General features: G+C 51.4%; 1 protein-coding gene across 2 annotated transcripts in view; it reads right to left on the bottom strand.

The window, feature by feature from the left end:
• The window catches only part of Ece1 (endothelin converting enzyme 1), a 101,665-nt gene that overhangs the window by 36,275 nt on the left and 44,225 nt on the right, over window positions 1-21,165 (bottom strand). The window contains exons 1-4 of one of the 2 annotated variants that reach the window (XM_036178520.1): window positions 16,451-16,549; window positions 16,228-16,314; window positions 8,672-8,813; window positions 3,435-3,647 (exon numbers count right to left, since the gene is read on the bottom strand). In XM_036178520.1, coding sequence (XP_036034413.1) covers window positions 3,435-3,647; window positions 8,672-8,813; window positions 16,228-16,314; window positions 16,451-16,498 — 490 coding nt within the window. In that variant the 5' untranslated portion in view covers window positions 16,499-16,549. Of the gene's footprint in view, window positions 1-3,434; window positions 3,648-8,671; window positions 8,814-16,227; window positions 16,315-16,450; window positions 16,550-21,165 lie in introns of those variants that run through there. The other variant, XM_036178521.1, reaches the window with a different exon arrangement.

Genomic DNA, 21,165 nt, shown 5'->3' with positions numbered 1-21,165 from the left:
TGTAAAGCTGTGTTACTTTGCCTGTCTAAAACATCTGATTGGTCTAATAAAGAGCTGAACGGCCAATAGCTAGGAAGGAGAGGGATAAGTGGGGCTGGCAGGCAGAGAGAATAAATAGAAGAACAAGCTGGGCGGCAGCGCACGCCTTTAATCCCAGCACTCGGGAGGCAGAGGCAGAGGCAGGTGGATCTCTGTGAGTTCGAGGCCAGCCTGGTCTACAGAGTGAGTTCCAGGACAGGCCCCAAAGCTACACAGAGAAACCCTGTCTCGAAAAACAAAAAAACAAAAAAACAAAAAAACAAAAAAAAAAGAAGAAGAAGAAGAAGAGAAGAGGGAAGATCGAGAAAAGGAAGAGAGGAGGACACCAGGGGCCAGCCACCCAGCCACCCAGCCAGCTATGGAGTAAGAAGTAAAGAAAGGTATATAGACTAGAGAAAGATAAAAGCCCAGAGGCAAAAGGTAGAGGTGATAATTTTTAAAAAGCTGGCTAGAAACAAGTCAAGCTAAGGCCAGGCATTCATAAGAAAGAACAAATCTCCGTGTATTTATCTGGGAGCTGGGTGGCAGGCCCCAAAGAGCAAAGAGTTAAAAACAACAACAACAACAACCTAAGTGCTGTTGGGCCAGCAGCATAGTCCTCACTGACATTCCAAACGCCCCACTTTATCTCCCTACTTCCTGAGAACCTGCCCCGGGCTACCTTGCAGGTGCGGGGACCCCTTGTGTTCCAGTGCCTGTCAGCTATTAGCCCTGGCTCCTTCTGAGGTCTGCCAGCTGATCCTTTGTCTCAGGGAAGCTGAAACTGGCTGGGCCTTCAGCCCTGGAACATCACTCACTCATTTGCTATCTGCTCCTTTGGGGCTTTCCCAGGTATCTTATAGCTAAAGAACCACTTCTAGATTAATTTCCAGGAGGGAGGCTGGGGAAGGTGACCCTAGGACATATCATGGGTGTATGTGTGTGTGGCAGGCTTCCTGATCGGTATGACATGGAGGTGACCTCAGCTATGTGGGGCCCAGCGCTTGCCTGGCCTGTAGAGCTTAACCAAGTAGCCACTGGGGAAGTAAGCCACAGGCCTAACTCCCAAGCAAAACCAGGCCTCTCCAAAGTGGATATGGTTTTCAGAGAGCCAGGAATGAGACAGCACAGGCTTTGAGACCCCACGGCTCTAGGTCTGAACCCCTAGCTCCACCATTTCCTGGGAAATCCATTTTTGCCTCTGAGTGTCATCTGCAGCAGGGCCACAGGCCTGTACTTCTGTTGATACAGCAGGAAAAACCAACTAAAAACTTGGTACCTTACAAATACACCCAGTACCACCTTCCCTGATAACTGGTCCACATCAGGGTGAGACATAAGACTGTCTTCCTCTGATCCCTCGCCACATCCTTACCAGTGATCTGTGTGAGAGTCCATGCTATGGAGGAGCCAAGGGCCTAGGAGGTGCCCTCTACAATCATGCAGTTTGCTCAGGAGGAGTCTACTTGGAATTCACACAAAGCCACCAGAAGGGCAACTGTGTTTTGCTGAGCACTTTAGGGGCCAGGCCCCATGTTCATCCCTCTGAACCACCGTGTGCAAGTCAACATCCCTGCTGGATGACACTGAGAACCATGTTTTGTGGAGTTTGGAACTGAAGTGTAGAATAATAGGGGGGTGAGCAGCCAAGCTGGTCTGTAGGGGGCTTCCGAACTCTGCAGCGTGGCCCTGGCACCATTAGGCCCTTTGACTCCCAGGTCTTTTTATGATTTATTTATTTTTATTTTATGTGCATTGGTGTTTTGCCTACATGTACATCTGTGTGAGGATGTCAGATCCTTTGGAACTGGAGTCACAGACAGTTTTGAGCTGCCATGCCGGTGCTGGGAATTGAACTCAGGACCTCTGAAAGAACAGTCAGCGCTCTTAGCCCCTGAGCCATCTCCCCAGCTCATTTCCCAGGTCTTAATTGGTTGTTACTGCACGGGCTGATCCTGACCATTAACTTGACCCTGAGCGGCAGAGTGACTAGAAAGTCATAGCTCAGGACTGGAGGCCACTCCCTGTGAACCCTGACAACTTAGTGGGTAAAATAAAGAGGTGAACTGAGATTCCTGCTAAGGAGCTGCTAGGGACTGTGGGGGGAGGCTGGGTAGGTAGCCTAGCAACAGCCCTGGTCTGAGGCTGGGGGTGGGAAAGAAAGGTAAAGTGTCCTTAACCCACTTGCAACAGAAGGACATGGCTGCCTAAAAAAAATCAGCTGTTAAATCGGGAGTCATTTCCTATCTCCTGAGATGACTTTCGTCGCTTAGAGAGGATATGTCCTCTTTTAAGTAGCTTCTTCTGTGTCATCTACTCCTCAGAACGTTGAAGAGCTTTAAAAAAAACCTGACAGGCTTGGCGTGGTGGCTCACATCTGTAATCCCAGCACTGGGGAGGTGAAGGCAGGAAGACTGCTTCAAATCCAAGGCTAGTCTGGACTACACAGTGAGACCTCGCCTTCAAAGTCCAACCAACTTCCAAGACATGGTTAAGTATTCATGAATCTAAGCTGTATTCCTGACAGATGAATTAATAGATGTTTCGCTATCTGGCCCTTTCCTAGCTTTGGGAGCCCCTCCCTGCCCCAAGAGGGCAGAGGGTAACAAGAGAGGGAGTCAGAAAGGGCTTCTTGAGGTCAGCACATGTGGCCCAGTGCATGCTGGGACTCCTAGGAGAGGAGGTAGTGGGTGAGCAGGATCTTAGACATTAACCAGGAACATAGTGTAAGTAGGACAGACCTGGGGGTCTAACCACGGACTCCACAGTCCAAGGGACTTTGAATAGGCAGGTATCCTTCAAGGCTGATCACCAGCAGCCCAAGTGGAGCAGCCAAATCTCTGATAAGCTGTTATCATACTCTCTTTCCTTGTTGTTTTTTGTTTGTCTGATTGTTTTTGTTTTTGACAGGGTCTCATGAAGCCCAGATTGACTTTAATTGAACTTTTGATATCCTCCTTCCGAGTACTGGGATCGCAGACATGTACAGATACCATACTAGGTTCCACGTGAGCTGGGGACTGAACCCATGGCCTTGTGCATGCCAGGCAAGCACCTGACCAACTGAGCCATGTGTTCCACCCTCTGTGACACCACCGTTGATCAGAACACACACTCTGATCTGGAGCACCTCGCCTCCACTCCTTGCACTCACAACACTGCACACTGTTTCAAAGAGCTCAGAGCTAGTGCCAGCCAGGAGTGGGGCTGTGCCTTGAAAGCTTCGGCTAGAAGCTCTGTGGACCGGCTCAGTGCCAACAGCCTCACACAAGCTCTCTAGTGCTGCAAACTGTGGGTGCTACTGATCTCAGGTCACAGATGAAGAGACTGGAACTCAGAATTAACTCGCTCACTCGGGCTCACAGAGTGAGGGACATGGCCCTCCTCAGTCCCTTTGTCGGCCCCCTGGTTCTTACCCAACAGATGCTTGATGATGGCCTGATTATGTTCCCAGAGGTTGCTGAAGGTCCCCCAGCGTGAATGTCCGTCGGGCACGGGGTTGGCCTTGATCCAGCCCCCACAGGCATAGCTGAAGAAGTCCTGGCAGGGGTCTACCGTGGGGTCCATGGAGTTTAGGATGGAGCTGGTCACTGAGACGCAGGCCTCACTCAGACACACCGGAGGCGTTCCTGAGGGTCAAGGACAAGAGACCAATGAAAGGGGAGCAGTGCTGGTGGCCTGGAGCCCAGGGGCCCAGGGGCCACAAGCCCCACCTGACCTAGCGGGGTGGTTACTAGATCTCTCATGAGAGAGGAACTCAGCAGATTTAGAGTCTCTTGGCACTTAGAATAAAACCTCTGTTAGCTGCACAAAGTCCCTTCCGTGGTTTCAAAGAGCTCGGAGCTAAGCTGATTTTCTCTTAGTGATCCTTCCTCCATGAAGACTTCTGATCCTGACGCCAACAAATTCATTTTCTCATCCACACTTTTGTCTTTTCAATACAATTAACAATGAATGTCTTCTAGGTTCTCTCTCTCTCTCTCTCTCTCTCTCTCTCTCTCTCTCTCGCTCTCTCTCTCTCTGTGTGTGTGTGTGTGTGTGTGTGTAAGAGAGAGTCTTACACAATGTGCATAGCCTACAATGTGCATAGCCATACGCATGTGTGTTCATACACCATACATATGCACACATGTATGTATATATAAATGCGCACGCGCGCGCACACACACATGTACAAACATACACAATTATGACAGAGAATGTAGCTCAGTTAGTAAAACCCTGGGTTCAGTCCCAAGTACCACAGAAAACAGAGCATGGTGGCACAGGCCTGTAATCCTAACATTTGGGAGGTAGAGGCAGGAGGATCAGAAGTTCAAAGTCATCCTCAGCTACAAAGAGTTGCAGGAAGTCAGCCCGAGGCGCATGAGACCCTATCTGAAAACAAAAACAAAAACAAAATTATTGCGCTATTGCCATCTGAGCTGAAAAGAATCTTCAAGTGCTGGGAATGGAGCCAGGGCCTTCCTAGCACATGCTAGGCAAGTGCTCTACCACTGAGTCACAGCCCACGGGAGCCTTTCTGTGGCAGGGGTGACGGTGTCACTAACACTCAGATCATCGGAATCTGAGTGGTACATCCCAGTTCCCGGCCACGGGGAGGGCCAGAACCTAATGAGGGGAAGGGAACGTGCGTGTTTGAAAAGGGCTATTCACTATTATGGCATAACTTCATATTGGGAAAATAATACCTATTGTTTTTACTCAGCAAACTGCAGGAAGTCTGGCCTGACAAAATCTTGGCCGGAAATGCCCAGAAGACAGACAGTGGGGGACTTAGGTTTGAAAACAACATGAGCAGTCGGGTGGTGGTGGGGGTGGTGGTGGTAGTGGTGGTGGTGGCGGCGGCACATGCCTTTAACTCCAGCACTGGGGAGGAAGAGGCAGGCGGATCTCTGAGTTTGGGCCAGCCTGGTCTACAGAGAAAGTTCTAGACAGCCAGGGCTACATAGAAGAGCCAAGGATATAGAGAAGCTGTCTTGAAAAACCAACAGAACAACAACAAATCTCTGGCCCATCAGGAACTTAATGTCTATGTGACTGACTAATGAATGGGGTGGGGGTCCTATCTGATCAAGGGACATTTGGGACCCTCTCATCTAAGCTCCCTGTTCCTTGGAAACCTCCCCAGGCCCTCTTGTGTTGTGCGCCTTCCTGCCTCCGGCATCTGCGGTCCTATCATGGACTGTGCTGTCCACCTCCCTACAAGGGGATGAAGTCGTTTTCACACATCCTTTCCCAGCTCTGTGCTTGGCATCCATTGCTTTTCAATGAATGTTTGTGGAATGAATAAACGACCTACTGAATGAAAGTGTTTTAGGACCTGGTCCCCTGCTGGAGAGGTGCCAAATACTCCTTTCTTTTGGGACACACACAATCAGCTGAGAAGGCAGAAACCAGCTCAGATGTAATTTATTCATCTGACAGGACCTGGCCTCCGTGTCATCTAAGACGCTTTAATTTTTTAAAAACACATATTTATTGTGTGAGTATGTGCGTAAGTATACGGGTGAGTGTGTGTAAGTGTATTATGAGATTGTATGCCACAGCATGAGTATGGAGGTCAGAGGTCAGCTTACGGGAGTCAGTGCTCTCCTTCCACCAGGTAGGTTCTGGGGATCGAACTCAGGTCATCAGGCTGTACAGGAAGTGCCTTTACCCACTTAGCCATCTATCTGGCCCCCAAGATGCTTTAATATACTTTGCAGAACAGGCCTAGGGAAATAGGTTAGTCAGTAACCCCAGAACCCACAGACAAATGCCAGGAGTGATGGCACATCCTTGTAATCCCAGTGCCAGGGAGGTGGAGACAGAAGGATCCCAGGCCTGCTGGCAAGCTGGGCGAGCATAATAGGTGAGCTCCAGGTCAGTAAGAGTCACTATCATGATGGAGGTGAATGGCATTCCTAAGGATGATATCCAAGGGCTGTTGTCTGGCATATTCACACACATACACACATGTGCATGTGCACACACACCCCAAAAACAAAAACCTTCCGATAGAGAGATGGCTCAGTGGTTAAGAGCACTGGCTGTTCTTCCAAAGGACCCGGGTTCAAATCCCAGCACCTGCATGGCAGTTCATAGCTGTCTGTAACTCCAGACCATAAAAGTTCCGGTATTCTCTTCTGACCTCTGGAGGTACCAAGCATACGTGAGGTGCACAAACACACAGGCAAAATGCTCAGACAGATAAATAAAATAAATAAATCTTAAACAGTATTAAAAAATTCCTGGAAGAACCAGGAATTTTGCTGCTGTTTGGAAAGCGGCTGCAAGTCTCTGAGGGAAGCTTCCAAAGCAGGGAGGTGGGTCAGAATGTTCTCAGGGGCCCGGACACTGCTTAGAGGTGGGGCTTCTAGAACTGTCTGAAGAGCTGCTTTGCCTGGCCTGGTGTTTGCTCAGATGCGGCCAAAGTCAGGGCCTGCTGAAGCATAATGAGGTTCTGCCAAGCCCCGAGGCGGCTGCTGCTTTCTCAGGTGGTGCATGGATTTCCTGATCCTTAGCCCAGCTCAACCCTAAGGCAAGAGGCCATTCGTCTGGCAGAGAGAGGAACGGGGCAGAAGCAGCTGCTGGACTCCTCCCAGGAGTTCCACCTGGCAGCACCAACAGCTGTTTGAGGTCTGGGGATCAAACTCAGGCTGGCTGGCTTGGCAGCAAGCTCTTTACCCACTGAGCCATCTTGTCAGCCCCCGCCATGCTCTTTATTTTGGATCTGTCCTTTGGGAGCACTCTTTAAGTCCTGAAGAAACATGTTGGGGTTCCTGAGGGGAGTCCCAGAGCAGCATACTTGCTGGGGTCTAGCCTGCTCTCCATTTTTGGGCCAAGAATGGGCAGACAGTGCTGGGATCACCCTCCTTGGCAGGATGTTCTGAATTGAAGCAGGATGGGGTAGCTGCAGAAAGGAAATGTTCTATTTTGCACACACTCATACATACACCTCCATAGTCTCACACACACACACTCGCACATAATTGTGTGTGTGTGTGTATATATATATATATACACACACTAGAGAAAGGCTGCTCCCAGTTCCATTCTCCTTTCTTTGTTCAGTCATTCATTTATTCAGCTTCTACACACTCATGGCACACAGGTGCTATGCTGAGCACAGGGTTGAAGGATCAGAAATAAGGACTTAATCAGGAAAGTATGAATTCAGCACCTCTGAGCCAGGCACACTTAGAAAAATAACTCTATAAACCATTAGTTAGCCAACTAAACAATCAAACCATTATTTCTTAAGCACCTTGTAGATACTTAGGCTAGTCACAGAGTAAGCACTCATGAAATGTTTGTGGAATGGATGAATGAATGACTATATGTCGCACGCTGGAGGGCATATGAATGACGTCCCAGCCCTCGATTTAAGAACACCCCCACCCCCAATTCCAGGATGGCTGCCCTCAAGCAACTTCACAGTGGAGGAAGGCTCAATATGATGGGGTGAGTGACATTTGGCGGGAGGGACCCCAAGCAAATCCCTCCTTTGGTTTCTCTGACTGACAAAACAAGGAGACAGTTGGGGGCAGGAGACTGGGAGAGCCTAGACCTCATCCACCCTTCCCGGATCCATCAATGCTAACTCAGCAAGGAGGCAGTGGCCATATCCATTTGACTGACAGAGAACCAGACTCCAACCCTGACAGCAGATCAGGCCGCTTTCAATGACACCACTGTAACAGTGGGGTCAGAGGAACCCATCATGACAGCAGGGTCAGAGGGACCCGTCGTGGCAGTGGGGTCAGAGGGACCCATCACAACAGGAGGGGCTGTCATATGACCATCCAGTGTGGAGGACAGTCATGTGTGCACAGAGACACACAAAGGCCCTGGGCATAAAGGACAGTCTTTCCAGGGTGCTGACATGCCCTGGAATACACTGTGATTACAAAGAGAGGTGGGGCCTTTGCTCTGGATTCCTCTGAAACCTGGAAACCTGCGAGCAAAGCCAGCCTTCCCACTTAATCCCCCTGCAGCCTTGGGTGAGCTGGTCTCAGCGCCTCCACCACACCTCACAGGGCTCAAGGGAGGAAGAAGTAAGTTACACATTCAAGGAAAGGTGCACGGAAAATGCCAAGTAAACAGAAGCCACGACTGTCGTTCCCTGAGACTAGGGATGGCAGTCAGTCACGTCTTCACAGCGACAGAGCCAAAGCTAACTGGAAAAGTCCTCAGGGATACCAAATACATATGTCATCAGCGTCATCCCTCAAACTGGGCACCCCCACCCCCATTTAGAGAAGAAACAAATGTAAGTTTTGGGAATGAAGTGGCTTGTTCAGCCATTAAGTTTCTGGGCCAAGGTGTGAACTCATGTCCTTTTCATTGTGTGGCTTTGAGGCAGGGTCTAACATAGCCTAGAAAGGCTTCAAACTCACTAAGTGATCCAGGTTAGCCTTGAAATCCTGATCCACCTGCCTTAGTCCGCCAGTGTATTGAGATTATAGGCATGAGCCACTGACTTCAAAATCTTCATGGCACCCACTCTATCCACCTCTCTGCCTGCATCCGACCCCTAGGCATCTCTCTCCTTGGCTTTGGAGGCCAATCCCAGCTTGAACAAAGCCCCCCCACACACACACACCTTGCACAGAATCATAGAGCGGAAGTGAGGATGGTTAAGCCTACCACAAATAACAGATGCACCTACTTGCCCGGTACTGGATGCCCAGGGCTGCCAGGCAGGCCACCAACCCTGATGCCAGAAGTGCCACCAGCACTACCAGTCGCTTCTCCACCGAGGTCCGAGCCGCCCAGCACCTCTGGCCACTCCGGGGACTTCGGAAGTTCACCTGCAGGAAAGGAGGCAAGGCTGTGAGCTCAGGGCCCCCCTTCCCAAAGAGGAAGGGGCTCTGCTGCAGGCCCAGACCCCGGGGAGGCATCAGGCTGCCCGTCTGTCTCAGGGGTGGTCCAGTTCCCACGGAATCTGCCCTAATCCAGGAACAGAACCACCACCCTGGTCAGTAGCTTAGATTTGCCCCCAGACATCAGAACTAGCAGCTCAGCCCAGGAGGGCTTGTATTTTCTGTGACACCCGATACCGGTAGATGAAAAAAAATCTACAGCTTTCCCATTTCTCCAGTACGGAGCTCAAAAAAGAACAGGATGTTTGGACTTGAAGGCATTCAGAGGGCGGCCAGCTGGGCCCTCCTCAGAGCTCCTGCATCTACAGAGCCAGAGACGAGCATGACATGACCACAGCTCTTGCTTTCTGCAAGTGGGGACACATTTGGCTCATCAAGCCTTTCTAATCCTATCAGGGGTGCCTAGTGGCTTCTCTTTTTTCACATGAAGAAACTGAGGTTCCCGGTCACTTGTCACATCGCTGAGTGGGGAGGTCTGAGATTTGAAGCAGTGTTTGGAGATTCTAGAGCCCACCAACGGGCCAGAGACATGGGTCTTAGGAGATGGTGGGAGACAGAGGAGAAACAGCTCCATCTGGGCAGGTCTTCTAAGGGAGGAAAAATGTGCCAGGCCCCCACAGTCTGGCTAAACAGGAAAGGAGGTACAATGAGGGGAAATGGAGGGTGTGGCAGAGGACTTGAGGGGGCCATGCTTGCCGATAGCACTCAGTACCCTCAGCCCACGCTCTTCTTCACACCCAAAGCCAGCAAGGGGGTGGGAGTGGGGCTGGGGGTGGGGAGTGGGGAGGTCTCTTCTGTTCCAAGAGGTACTTCCTGCAAAAGCCAGCAGGGGCACAGACAGGAAGAGTCCCCAGAAGGTGGGGCTGTTCAGTGACGTCACCTTGTGCAAACAGCTGGGCACCAACTCAAGGGGGAGAAATGGATTCCTTTGCTTTCAACTGCTAACAGCCAAGAGGGGAGGCAGATAATGAACAGATGGGTGGACATGGAAGGCTTCCTGGGGCAGTGATGTCTGAGTTAGGGACAGAGAAATGAAAGGGGCATAGCTCTGAGATAGAACAGGAACTTCCTCCGAAGGACTGTCAAGAGATGTCACTACACCTGCCCTGTGGGGTGGACAAGGCGGAGGAAGTAACTTGCAGGGAACCAGAGAGGAGCAACAGGAGTTCCTAAGAAGTCTCCAGCATCCCAGGGGACCTAGGGATGCCTGACTCTGTCTCACTGAGTCCTCACACAGCTGTGCAGGGACTGCCCCCAGAGCAGGTCAGAGCACAGGAGGCACCCCACAATTGGCACATGAGATCAGAGATGGGTCACCTTAGGAAGGGCATCTTAGCCATCCTGGGGTACCTCCTGGGTGCTAAAAGGGAGAGAGGGACATGGGGACTTCTTTTTTTTTTTTTTTTTTAAAGATTTATTTATTTATTATGTATATAGTGTTCTGTCTGCACTTACCCCTGCAGGCCAGAAGAGGGCACCAGATCTCATTACAGATGGTTGTGAGCCACCATGTGGGTGCTGGGAATTGAACTCAGGACCTTCAGGAGAGCAAGCAGTGTTCTTAACCTCTGAGCCATCTCTCCAGCCCACATGGGGACTTCTTATGGAAGAAAAACTGGGGTCTAAAACTGAAAAAGGGATGCTGAGAACTGGGACACTCCATGACTGTGTGTGCGGAAAAAGAGGTGTGCACCCCATAGTGGTGGCCAGGTGGTAGTGGGGTGGCCAAGTGGTGGTGAGGGCTGCTGAGGAGACCCTCTCAGCCTTCTTAAACAGGAAGAGGTAGAGGTTCTGACCAGGGCTCTCTCTCCTGTTCAGAGATAGCCTGGGACATGAGCTCCCATGGACACTTTCGGCCACCAGTTATCTCATTCAGGCTTACCTCAGGTTCCAGTACACAGAGAGGCCCCAAGGTCTTCAGCCAGGTGCAGCCTTGCCCCGGGGACACTGACATCAGTGTCCCTTCACCTGGCTGTCCTTCTACTCCAGGACTTGTCCCAACCTTCCTCTTCCACCTCGTGGCCTCTCCTGCCCCATGGCCATGACTCGGTGAACAGAGCACAGAGGCAGGGAGAGCCTGGTCTAAGAGGCCTCCTCTGCCAACTCTGGGGAGCTGGTGGGACAGCAGGGAAATGCCACCTCATGGGGACACCAAAGCCTTGTGGTGAGGGGAACAGGAGACAGCCAGGTGCAAAGACACCCAGGCGGTGAGAGAGAAGGAAGGGAGGGGGACGGCAGGTTAAAAACAAACGGAGAGCAACTTACAAATGTTGGAGAGCTGACATTTTTGCGCCTGGCACCCATGTGCTCTGTTTTGTTGATTGGTGGGGGAGCTCCCAAGCACAGATACTAGTGTGAGCTCTAGAGGAGACACAGCTAGTGGGGGCTTATGGGGCTAAAGCGGGAGGGCAAAATCAGAGGAGCCATCTCTCTAGATCATGCGGTCCTGTCCATGAGGTGTCGCCCCCCCCAACCCCCTCCCAAAGCAAAGACAGGCAGGCTGGAGCATCATTGTTCCATGTCAAGCTAAGTGTTTAAACAGATGGCATCCACTGTGGATTAAATTAGAATTAAGTCAGAATTGAATTTAAAAGCCACAGTTCCAAGCAAGAACGGCAAACAGAGTTTGAAAATAGGATCATTAACTTTTGTTACATTTATTGCTTGACTTTCAAGGCTGGGCCAAGCACTTCCAGGTTTCTGGACAAGCCTTGCCTCTGAGGGCAGAGGGAATTAGGAACAGCTCCTGGGGGTGAGTCACCTGGAAGCTCTGGGCTGGGAGCAGGAGAGGCTGGGCAAATCGTGGTACTGTGGACAGGACTAGATGGTATTAGGGTACCTCGGTCCCTTTTCTCTGATTCCCCAGTACACGTGCCCCGAAGTGGATCCCATGAGATGAGGAAGACAAGAAGGAAATATGTGTTTTCACACTTTCTTTTAGAAACTAGGGCATGCCAATCATAGGAGACCACGCTGTGGCCACTTGGAAGGCAGGAGGATTAGTGGCAGGCAGCCCAATCCATTTTGGGAGAGGTGACTGGGGAGTGGCTGCTGGCCAGGTAACAAAGATGATCCCTCAAAGACAGAGCGTTAAAGTCCCTGTGGCCTCTCAGCCCGCTGGTGGGCTTAGCATCCTATTTAAACATTGTGAGGTAGAGACAGAGAACAGGAGAAATAGAGATGCCCTCCCAAGAGAGAAGGGGAGGGGGAAGAGGACCAGGGAGAGGAAAGGAGCTCCAGACAGCAGCAGAAAGGGAGACCCAGAGCGGGAGGGAGAGAGCGGAGGTGTCCAGCCCTGGTGTTCCCAGGGTTTGCAGAGCACAGCAACAAAGCCTATTATAAGCGGGGATAAATATTCGGTTACAGAAGTGAGCGCCCGTCTCACCTAGGCTTGTAGCAAGATCGAGTTCTACAGGTGAGGATGGGTGCCTGCCCCGGGGCCCAGGAGAAGAGCCAGCAGTACAAGGGTGGGAACCGGGCTGAGCCTGATTTCAGAGTCTAAAGGCCCCCAGCAACCTGGCTTCAGAGAGCAGCAAACAGGGGTTGTGTGCCAAGGCTCTGGCAGGAAGCCCACCGCTTCCAGCCCAGAGGCCCAGCGGCATGACGGTTGGCAGGAAGACCAGGCTCTCTGTTTGAGACTCGGCCTTCCAGAGCAGGCAGACCATGACAGCTCAGCCTCCCGGGGGTGGGGGCTGCCTCTGTTGGGGGGATCATTTTGGGGAAGTTCCTTCCAGTAAAGTTTCCATGAGGTAGACTTCTGGCTGAGGCCGCTGAGGTCAGCTCTGAGCAGAACTATGATGTCTTCCCAACTCTGCCCGGGTCCCACCTGCCATATGCTCCTCCACACCTAACCTTGAAGACACTGGTGACAGCTTAACAGCCCCTCCTGTGGGAGTGGACTCCAGAAGAATCAACCTTCAAGAGGAATCAGTCTCAGGAAATGTGTGTCTTCCCAGAAGGAATTAGGCAGCTCTCCAACATGAGGGAAAAGAGATCAACCAGGACCCCAGGGGTGTGCCAAGGCAGCCTCTGAACCTGTCTCCCAACTCCAATACTAGGGAGCTGGGGTGAAGTCCCCAGGTATGACCATTTTAGGTTCTAGATCCTGCTGGCCAAGAGTCTTACACTGTAACTGGTAGACAGAGCTGAAGGTCCCTCCTGACAAAGGGGAAGTGATCTAAGAGTCTTAAGTGGGTCTGTCCTTCAAATCGCTCTCCTAGGACAGCCCTATGCAGAGGGTGGTAGGTACATCATGGTTCTGAGATCTTTCCTTTGGCTTACTTTTTCCCCAGAAGTAACTGGATATTTTTCAAAGGTTTTGGTAGACAGCTGTGGATAAACCCCTAAGCTGGCTGCAGGTGTAATCTCAATTATTTTCCTTCAAGCTACTGCAATCGGGGTGTGTGTGTGTGTGTGTGTGTGTGTGTGTGTGAGAGAGAGAGAGAGAGAGAGAGAGAGAGAGAGAGAGAGAGAGAGAGAGAGAGAGAACAAACCAGGTAGCTGGCATTTACAAAGCAGCTTTGGAAGGAAAACCCTATTACACACAGGGCATCACAGAGGTGTCAGACATGGTAAGTTTCTGTGACAGCTAAATTCATTTTCAGAACACCAGGCATAACATTTTTCTTTAAACCAATATTGCCTCATTTGAATCTTAGCTCTAAGAGGTGGGATGCTGACAATAACCCATCTTGTAAAGAAAGCTGTATGAGTGACATGCTTTTGAATCTTTAAAGCTCCTGATGGAAAGGCAGGGCTGCATGGCCTTAAACTTGTGCTTAGAGGGCTGGGGCATGCAGCTGAGCAAACACTAAATTCCGGGTGTGGTCCCCAGGACTGCATCCAACTCTGCATGCCTGTAATCCCAGAGCTTGGGAGGCCGAAGCAGGAGGATCAGATGTTCAAGGTCATCCTTGGCTGCACAGTAAGTTCATGGCTATCCTAAGCTACATGAGACCCTGTCTCAAAAACCAACAACAAAAACAAAAACAAAAAGAAACAAAATATGAACATATAGGCCAGGTGTGGTGGTGTGATTAGGAGAAAAGTGGGGGATTTCAAGTTGAAGGCCCAGCTGAGATTCTATCTCATCAGGAGGCAGAGCCAAGCAGATCTCTGTGAGTTCGAGGCCAGCCTGGGTAAGTTCCAGAAAAGGTGCAAAGCTACACAGAGAAACCCTATACAGAAAAACTGTGTGTGTGTGTGTGTGTGTGTGTGTGTGTGTGTGTGTGTGTGTGCATATATGTAAAAGGGAGGGGCTGGCAGAGCTAAGCTAGGGAGGACTCAAGAGAGGGCCTAAGTTAGACACTCCCCAAAATACATATATACATATAGCTATATATGTATTACACATATGTATATACACACATTCAAATGCAGAATACTAGAACTCATGATTTCTAAGTGGAAGTAGTTTGTTTTTAAAGCCTCCCTGTGTGCATGTGTGTGCTGTTAGGGAATCAAATCCAGGGCCTTACACATGATAGGGGAGAGGGGAAGGGAGAGGAGGGGAGAGAGGGGAGAGGGAAGAGGGAAGGGGAAGAGGGGAGGGAAGAGGGAGGGGAGGAGGGGAGAGGAGAGAGGAGGGGAGAGCATGAGATGGACGGCTCTTGGCCTTTAGCAAGAGACCACTGGCTAGCTTGTGTTTGCTCTGAGGAAGTCATGGAGGCTCCACATAAGACTTGCAGGGCACCTAAGAATTGCCCCCAAATTCTCAGCAACCTTCCTGCGTGTTTCTGCAGGGGAATCAGGAAATACACCTACACAGGCAGCTTGCTTTGGGGGCACCAAGACTGAAGTTCAAGTCACACAACAAGCATGCCTCATAGCCGCCCTGTGTCTCATCTTCAGCACCTGTGATATGGCTACTGTGTGGCTACCAGCCCTTACCTCACGGGTCACAAAACAGTCACCGGAGCAGTGACAAAGGCCACTCCATTTCCTCTCACCCTGTCTGATAGATGAGGGCCGCAAGAGACTCTGGGGCTTACTCAGAGTCTCCATGGAGTCAGAATTCACAACCAGACCCGTGGCTTGAGAGACAGACAGAGAGCTCTCTGTGCGCTGGGGGACTCTCAGTCAGATGAATGTGCTGCTGGTGTGAAAAGGCTGTATCTACCCAGGTGGACCACTGCTCTGACTATTATTTTCATGTGACTTTGGAGATGCTTTCACGTTGACACGTTTGGAACCTTCTTTGAAAAGTAGGACTGACAGAGACTGTGGATGAGAAGGGAACATGTGGCTTATAGCCCACTATGAGGAGTCCACAGGGGAGAGGCCCCGGGCAGACTGGGTGTGACTGTCCTGAAGTAAGCCGTCAGCCCTCTCAGAGCCTCAGTTTCCTCTCATACAGGTAGAGGAAGTAACCCCTACAGTTTAGAGAAGTCCTGAAGGCTGAGTGGATGCTGCAGGGGGCGGGGGGGGGGGGGGGACGGACACAAGTCCCAGTGAGAGGAGGCACTGGGGAGAAGGAGCTGGGAGTCTCCCTGGGCTTACGTCACTAACCAGAGGAGCCCAATGGAGGCCTGGCAGGCTGAGGCTCCACTCCTTCCGTAAGATAAGTTCTGATTAGGCGTCCTTCACAAGGTACCCAAAACTCTTCTCTGTCCCTCCCTTGGGACAGAGCAGAAATCCTCTTGGTCCTGGCCCTCTCTGGGATGATTTCTCAAGAGCCGGATCACAGAACTGCCCCGGGTGTTCCTATTCAAAACTCAGCTTACCCAGCCATGTCTAAACCCTACCGGTGTAGAGGGCTTGGCCAGTAAGGTCTGCCCGGGGCAGGGGAGAAAGCCTGAGCAACAGCCCTCCTGCAAGGCACTGTCAAACCAGATGTGGAATCTGTGAAATTCCCACGGGGCAGACCCTAGAAGGAAGGAACCAGGCTTCCGGAGAAGGCTGGCAAAGGGCGGGGGTGGGGGTGGAAGGGTGTGGTGGGGGTTGGGGGACAGGCCATTCCTTCCTCCAGTTAATACAGGTAGTCAGAAAGGAGGGAGGGGAATGAAGAGGTAATGCTTTCAGGGAGGCCAGACCGCCATGAAGAAGCTGAGATAGCTTTAGACTATCCGTGCTGGGTCCGTGTAACTCGGGGCAAGTTCCCCACCATTAACACACACACACACACACACACACACACACCCAGCTGTTCCGAGAAAAGTTCAGGGCAGGAGAGTGTTTCTGTCTGCGTTGTGGCCTGGAGGATCTTGGTTAGGATGGAACTATAATTGGGATAGTAGCCAGCCTCAGAGTGTGCTGCTCCGGCCCGGTGCAGGACCCACCTCCTTCCCCTCCCGGCCAAGTAGGGGCGGGGCACCGCTGAGCTGGCCAAGGTCAGAGTTCCTACCTGCAAGCCATTGGGGTACACGTCGCCCTCCGAGAGTGAGTCCACCAGGTCCTCTTCATCCAGCGTGGCCCGCTTGTAGGATGACATCTGCAATGCCAAGTGCAGTACAGACTCTCTCAGCGTCTCCATAGCCAAATGGGGAAGCAGCCCCGGCGCCCCGCCCCAGCCACCCGAGATCAGCCCACGGATAGATGACCCTCCCCGCGCGCCACACCCGCCTCACCCCCAGAGCGGACAGCGCGGCGGCCAGTGGTGGCCACACGCTCCGCATGCTGTGCCCCACGGTGCCCAGACCCGGTCGGATCCCCTGGTGTCTCCACACGCCGGCTGCCGGGGGCGGGGCCCTCTGGAAGGTGGGCGTGGCCTGTTGGGCACATGTCCCTTCCCGGCCTTCGGCGAGAATTGGGATGGGGACCTCTTTCTTCCCATGCCCAGCGCCAGACCCTAGCCGCAGGACAGGGCCTCATGGAGGCCTCATTCATAATGGGGTCCCCAATAGCAGAGACCAAGAGTCAAGGTCAGCAAAGCCTAGCCGGGTCAAGCCAGATTCCTTCGCCATCAGCCCTTAGGTGAGACAACGGGCCTTCCAGAAAGGCTTGTGGTGGTGGGGTGGTAGGGTGGTGGGGTGGAGGTGGAGTCAGGAATCCCCCCCACGTCTCAGTTCCTTTCTCCTCTAATTCCGGAGTTTTAAAGCCAGAGCTCTGAATGAAGTTCACACAATTCTAAGAAAGTCCCCTGAAGCTATAAAAACTGCTGAGTGAATTTGGAGGGTTCAGCTTTCCAAAGAGCCATCTCTTTTCTTTTCATTCTTTATGTTTTTCTTTTTTCAGGCTTTAAAAAAAAAAAAAAGTGTACAAGGGCCTGGAGAGACGGCTCAGCAGTTAAGAGCACTGACAGCTCTTCCAGAGGACCTGGTTCAATTCCCAGCACCCACATGCCAGCTCACAACTGTCTGAAATTCCAGTTCCAGGGGACCTGACACCCTCCCACAGACACATATGCAGGCAAAATACCAATGTACATAATTAAAAATGAATTATTTTTTTTTAAAAAAAATAATGTGTATGAAAGCTTGGCAGTGGTGGCACACACCTTTAATCCCCAGCACTTGGGAAGCAGAGGCAGGAGGATCTCTGAGTTTAAGGACAGCCCCATCTACAAAGTGAGTTCCAGGACAGCCAGAGCTACATAGAGAAACCCTGTCTCAAAAAACTATATATATATAAAAGAGTATGAATGTTTTGTCTGTGTGAATGTATGTGTACCACAATCATGCCAGTGGAGGTCAGAATGGTGGATTGGATCCCCTGTAACTGGAGTTAGGATAGTTGTAAGCCACCAAGTGGGTGCTGGAAACTGAACCTAGGTCATCCAGGAGAGCGGCCAATGCTCTTAACCTCTGAGCCATCCCTCCAAAGCACCATTTCTGTTCCCTCCCAACTTGATTCTCACTATTGGGCATATATGTAAGTGAACCAGTGTCCAGGTGTGAGGTGGCTGTCCAAGGTAGGGGGAGGGGTCAGTGAGGAAGGTGGTTCCTGGGGGTTTCCAGGCTTTATGGGCCAGCAAGATGGCTCAGCTGGGTAAAGGTGCTTGCCTTCAAATCCGACAGCCCACTCAACTGCCAGAGTCAGCCAGTCATTATAAATGAAATTCTCATCACCCCACACTTGCTTCAAAGTCCCGTGTTCTCCAACTTTTTGCCAGGCTTGGGGCTGCCTATCCCTGACCCTTCCCTTCAGCTACCACCCACCAAGGTTCCAGATCGCTCCTCTGGCTTTTGTTCAAATCTGCGGATACCTAGGTTGCTCCTTCTCAGCCAAGTCCTTTGTAGCTGCTGCTCCCTCCCAGGAACATTCTTTTCTGGTTTTGGCTCCTCCCACAGCCAGCTCCAGTCTCAAATTAAATGCCACCTGCTCAAATGTCCAAAACACTTTAGGTAGCTCCCCACACTCTTACAGCAGTCTCTTATATTATTTCAGTCTGTTACATCAGTTTTGTTTTGGGAGGCAGGGTCTTATTATGTAGCCTGGGCTAGCCTTGGACTCCTGAACCTTCTGCCTCTACCTCTACCAGCACTCAGTTAATATTTTGTTGCTGTTTTTATGGGCCTATTACCTGGTGCTCTTCCCCTTGACCCCCATAACTCAGCCTACAGCAGCTGGGCTCTTGTGGGAGACTCCCCATCACCCATGGAGTAGGTGCTCAACAACAGTTCTTAAGATGAATAGTGGAGCAAGGAGTGTTGGGGGGTTAAAGTGTCTTCAGAGTCTCACAAAAGCCTCAGTGTCTAATGCACTGCCTAAGGGAACATAGAAACACTGTGAAAAGCAAGGTATGTGTGGAGGGGAAGTACTTCTTTCTAAAGATTTATTTATTTGGGGGCTGCAGAGATGGCTCAGTGGTTAAGAGCACTTGCTGTTCTTCCAGGAGATCCAGGTTCGGTTCCCAGTATCCACATGGCAGTCAGAGCCAACTGTTAACTCCAGTTCCAGAGAATCAAATGCCCTCTTCTGGCCTCAATAGGCACTGCATGCATGTGGTGCACTTAAATTATGTACTTGTATGTAAGTGAAATGTTACAAAAAAACAAAAACAAAAACCCTCTGTAACATGAAATGCCACTTTAGAAAAGATTTGTTGAGGGTCATAGTGTCAAACACCTTTAATCTCATCACTCAGAAGGCAGAGACAGGTGGATCTTTGATTCAAGGCCAGTCTAGTCTAAAAACAGTTCCAGGACAGCCAGGGCTACACAGTGAGACCCTGTCTTGAAAAACCATTTTAAAAAATTGCTTACCCTTATTTCATGTATGTAAGTGTTTTGCTTGCCTGTATGTATGCATACCATATGTATAACTGGTGCCCATGGAGGCCAGAAGAGGGCACTGGGTCTCTGGAACTGGAATTCCAGATAGGTGTGAGCTGCCATGTAGGTGCTGGGAACCCAACTTGGGTCCTCTGCAAGAGCATCCAGAGCTCTTAACCCCTGAGCCATCTCTGCAGCCCCACCTCAGGGGGTGGGAGGGTGAGGATAAACCAAATTCCTGACACTTCTGCCTCTCTCTCACTGGGTGGAGGAGTACCTATCACCTTACTCCAAACACAAGAGATTTGGCTGCATTAAGTGACAGGCGGTAATCACTGGAGGAAAGGGCCCTGGAAAATGTTTTGATTCCCCCTCAACACTTCCCCTAGGACCAAGGAGAGCCAGAGCAGATCCCGCTCCCTGTCCTCTCGGCCTGGTATCCCTTCCCTTTGGTGGGTTCCCTTGGCCCCTCTTATGCAGAATGAAACCCAAGCTAAGGGAAGTAGCTAGTGGGCAGGTTAAGCAATGGCTCCTCCCACTTCCAGTTCATTTCAGAGAGCTCCCCTTCTGGGAAACCTCCTGACCACTGACAGCATCCACCCACTGAGGTGTCCTCCCAGCACCTCCCCGGTGCTGCCTCCTTAGAGCAGGAATCTCAGGATAGGAGTGGGCTGTTCCCTCGAGGCCCGGTCTGGGGCCACAGCCTCTAATGTTTGAGCAAAGGTGCTTATGGGTGGGTGGACAGCCATGTCCCATCCATTCCAGCGCAGCTGGTAGCGGCTTGATGACATGAGCGGGGCTCCCGTACCTCTCAAGAGAAATAAGCATTGCAAAAAAGCTGCAGACTTCTCAGCCCACAAAAGCCCCACCCCATCTCTGTCATGTCAGCTGGGGTCTGAAGTGAAACTGTGCCTATCCCGGATGTGCTGAGCAGCTCACTCACCTCCCCACAGTGGGGACCGTGTTACGGCTGAGTGGGTGACATCCAGCCATGGCTGTCCTCTCTCTGGACCTGCCAGGTACTTCACAGATGATGGGGTCCCACAGGTACCTGGGCTAGCCCAGCAGCTGCTTCTTCATTTATAGAGAAAGGAAGGGGAGGTGGTGAGCGGAGCCTACATTTACTGAGTGACACTTAGGATGTCAGGAGTGTCCCTTCTATCTCAGCCATTCACCCCCCTCAGGCAACATCCTGTCTCTCTATTTAGCAAATAGATGAGTGAGGGCCAGGGGGCATTCACCCCTCCAGTGCCCTGGCTGCACCATGAGGTGCTGGGGTACAAGCTTTTTTACCTTCCTGCAAACCCACCCATACTAGACTAGCTTCATTAAGTTGTCCCCAAGGAGCTAGGCCCAGCTGAGATTTTATCTCTCTCTCTCTCTCACACACACACACACACACACACACACACACACACACACAAAGTGTGGCCAGGCAGTGGTGGCGCACACCTTTAATCCCAGCTCTCGGGAGGCAGAGGCAGGCGGATTAGGAGTGAATAGGAGAACAGCCTGGGCTACAGAGTGAGTTCCAGGAAAGGCTCCAAAGCTACACAGAGAAACCCTGTCTCGAAAAACAAAACAAAACAAAAAGTTGTCCCCAAGGAGGCCAGGCCACACTTTAAGTCAGTCAGTACCAGAGTCAGGTCACAAGCCTGCGCTCTGGACACCAGGGCCCATGTTCTTGGTGGAAGGCAGGACTACTTCCGGTGGGGACCTTATGGAGTCTGGATGCCCTGGGAAGACTAGGCCCTGGGCTGGTGGAATGACCAAGGCTTATTTTAATGGCCTCATTTGTGGTTAGATGGGTACCACACCCTGCCCTCGAGCTCCAGGAAAGCAGAACTGCTGCTTTGTGGGGATCCCCTGCCCCCCCTCCAGAAATCTGGGCTGCATCTGGGCCTGGAGCGCACAAGAATTGCTTGGCTGAGATCAGGAATGGTGAAGTGGGAATGGCAGCTCCCTGTGGAATGTGGGTCCCGGCCCCGATGCCCGCTGTACAGGGAAAGTGAGGAGAAGCAGATGAGAGCTGTACCGGATCTGGAAACCTGCCCTGTAGCGGGTCTGGACTAAGCACAAGTAAGACACAAAGACACTCACATGTTTCTAATGACAAAGACCCGTGGCCT

The sequence above is a fragment of the Onychomys torridus genome, chromosome 2 (genome assembly GCF_903995425.1).
Source record: "Onychomys torridus chromosome 2, mOncTor1.1, whole genome shotgun sequence".
Classification (NCBI taxonomy): Eukaryota; Metazoa; Chordata; class Mammalia; order Rodentia; family Cricetidae; genus Onychomys; species Onychomys torridus.
Note: the sequence above shows the minus strand (reverse complement) of the source record. Positions and strands in the feature narration are given on the sequence as shown.